The 3,277-nt window shown below is 34.4% G+C and overlaps 1 protein-coding gene across 1 annotated transcript in view; it reads left to right on the plus strand.

Annotated features, from left to right (window-relative positions):
• Positions 1–3,145, plus strand: part of LOC119586616 (transport and Golgi organization protein 11-like) — a 33,189-nt gene extending 30,044 nt beyond the window's left edge. Inside the window, exon 12 of the mRNA XM_037935363.1 lies at positions 330–3,145. Within this exon, the coding sequence (XP_037791291.1) occupies positions 330–537 (208 nt within the window). The 3' untranslated portion in view covers positions 538–3,145. The remainder of the gene's footprint in view (positions 1–329) is intronic.
• Positions 3,146–3,277: the final 132 nt, after the last annotated feature.

The following is a 3,277-nucleotide window of genomic DNA, read 5'->3' on the forward strand; positions in this document are numbered from 1 at the left end:
TCACATACATATATTTCAATAATTTTTAGTTTATAAATGTGGAAAGATGCCTTTTGATTAACAGTATTTTTTTGTATTTGGGTTACAGACAAGAATTTCTTTGCTTGTAGTACTCACCTCTCTATTATGTTGTTATAGTTAACTAGATGAAATGCTTAATATGTTTTGGCAAGTGTTGATGTGTGCACACAAACCTTTATGGGCGTATGGCTCTATATTACGTATTTGTTAAAGTTGTAATATTTTCTGATCACTTATGGGAAATGTGATTCCTTTATCCTGAAAAACAAAATCTCCTGTGTCTTTGACTTTTTGTGATCTTATTCCAGGCGTGACACAGGCACTCCTGGCATAACAACAGACCTGAGCCCAAGCGAAGAGATCTCTCTCCTCCGGCGCCAGGTTGGGAGGCTAAACCGGCGGGTGATGGCTCTAGAGCTGGACACACAGCAACGCGCACACCGGGAAATGATAATGTATACTCTTGGCGTTGCATACTTCCTCATCAAGGCCATTCTCTGGATCAACAGAAACTGAGCGACAGGAACAAGGGTTTAAAAAGTCATCAGTGGTAATAAAGGTAATATTCATTTTGGTGCTGCTGGAGGAAGTTTGAAGCTTTAGCTGTAGTTTAAACCTGCAGTTAGAGATGCTGCAGGAAACAGCCATTGCTTTGTCTCGTTCCTACAAGATGAATTATAATTTTCTGCATCTGCTGTATGATTATAAAACCAGTTGGAGTGACATCATCTCCTGTAATTGTTCCAGGCAGAAATTTTTACATAAGAGTGGCACATGTAAGTCTTATACCTAAACTTTTTATTATTATTGTACAGCAAGCTATGATTGTGATGAGCCTTTATTAGGCTAGTAATAATATAAACATCATGAGTATTTAGCTCAGCAATATTGTAATCTTTTAAAAGGACACAATGTATATTTTGCTTCACACTTTTTTATGTAACAAACAGCTGGAAGTGCATCATAAGCTAAGGAAATATTGTATGTAATATGCATAGTTAATATAGCTAGATGTATCTGTATTTTCCTTTGTTTTTCATTTGAAGCATTTGCATAAAAATATTTACCACAGATTGTACTATATTTTCAAACAACATGGTTCTTCCTCATATTGGCCAGTAAGTGACAAATTGATGCCATTAGTAACAGAGAAAATACAGTAGGTTTTATTACCTTGTATATTTTTTCAGTCAAGTGATTTTTACAGAATCATTCTCTTCGCTTTTATGATACAATTTATTCAAATAATGTGGCTGTATGATTGGTAGATGAATCGTGAGCACTCCCAGTGGTGTATTCATCCTGAGTCGTCGGGACCAAAGTTGGCATCGGAAAATCAAAATTTGACTGAAAACATTGCATCAGTTGATGTCAACAAAGCACCTCCAAACATCCAGACAAGGGGAACACTGTAAGTTATTAAGACTGTTATGGACATATCTAATTTGGAATAAGCCCAAGAGGCATGTGACTGCTGCAGTACAACCCTTTCAAGGGAAAAAAAAGAGTGGTTAAGTGAAATATAATCTTGAAGGACTGATTATATGTTTTTGTTTCAATTTTTCTCTCTCTCTTTCTGATGCAAGTGGGTGGTTGTGAACTGATTTCCTTCTTCACTAGTCAGTATTTCATATAGCATGCATCTTGGTACAGCTAAAGATATTGTTCATAGGCATATGTCTCAAAAGTTCTAAGTGGTGTGAGAAGGATTGTTCTTGCATACTTCAGCCAGGTCTGATGTCTGAATTTTGATTGTTCTCAGGGGAAGCGCATATTTTCAAGCATTTGGCAGTGTGGAATGGTGAGGGGTGAATTTAGAGTGAGTAAAACTCCATTTTAAGGAATAACTTAAGCTCTTTATATTCAGTAAGTATGAATCTGAGCAAGATATATAAAAGACAGGTGATGGATAATTCCCTTAATGTTACGATATGACTTTATCCTACATAATATTGCCCATATGTAGTGGTGTACATTAAAAGAGAAATGTGGAGATCAGATTTACTTGATTTAGTTTCTATTGTCTTTTCTCTAAATTGAGTGTTGGGCATTATACAAACATACTTTAAAATTGTCAAGATTTAAGAAGATGCTGTAGTGTTCATGATTTCCAATTAAACTTACATGGAACAGTTTTTTGATTGGAGAAAATATGCACACCATTTGTTCTCAACACTTGTGAATTTTGTCAGATTCACAGCACCCAGAAACAAAAGAGCAGATGGTGATATACTGTTCCAAAAACAAAGTTCATACCTTTACCATATATTTAAGACACAAGATGGCTCTGGCATCTACATGGTTACAGGCTTTCCATTTTTATAAAGGAGGTAAAGATTTTTATTTGATATAGGAAGGACCATTGTGGTCTTGAGTTCCATTAATCCAAATGCATAAAATAAATCTGATGATTAGTTCTACACTACACTGGAAGCTAAATTAATGCTTTAGAGTAAAAGAGCTTGCCAGAGCTTGTAGCATATAAAATATTTGGAAAGTGTAATATGTAATCTTTCAAGCCTAAATCAGTTGACTTTGTGAAAGGGGTATCTTCAAGGCTTTGGAATACCTAAGGGTATCATTCCATGCAAGCTACTTTTTACACCACATTTGTGAAACATCAGAGATTGGGAGGAAAACAGTAGCTGAGCATAAATGTGGTATCATTGTTATGTAAATAGCCATTGAATTTTGATGTATATACAATATTAGATTCTAATAAATTCTGAAGCAGTGGCAGGTCTTGTGAAACAGATGTTTATATTGTCTCTCTATCTCACTCCTCAGTTTTATGGTGGGCAAGGACAGTATAATTATTTTCACATATTTATGTGAGTTTCCAGCAGTGTGTGATATTCTCATTAAAGTTGATTTTTCTTAATTATTTTTTAAGCAAGTTTTTTTTCCCGTGATAATTATTAATGGTTTGTTTCACAATTTTGTAACATTTCTTGTAGTAGTGGTACTAGTGATAACATTACCATTAGTATTATTACTACTCAAGACTCTTTTGTAACCACACTACAGCTGTTAATAGTTACTTTTAAATGAAAATCTTATTGTGTGTTTAAACTGGTTTTGCAGTATACTTTAGTTTTTTTCATTGTATGTCAATGTGACAATGTTTGTACTCCTCTTTCCAATACTACTTATACTGAGATTACTGGTACAGATATATGTATCATTATAACTACTGGCACATTTCTGTGGATCATTTCATATGTTATAAGATTATGATTGTGTAGATAAGACCACC

The sequence above is a fragment of the Penaeus monodon genome, chromosome 21 (genome assembly GCF_015228065.2).
Source record: "Penaeus monodon isolate SGIC_2016 chromosome 21, NSTDA_Pmon_1, whole genome shotgun sequence".
Lineage (NCBI taxonomy): Eukaryota > Metazoa > Arthropoda > Malacostraca > Decapoda > Penaeidae > Penaeus > Penaeus monodon.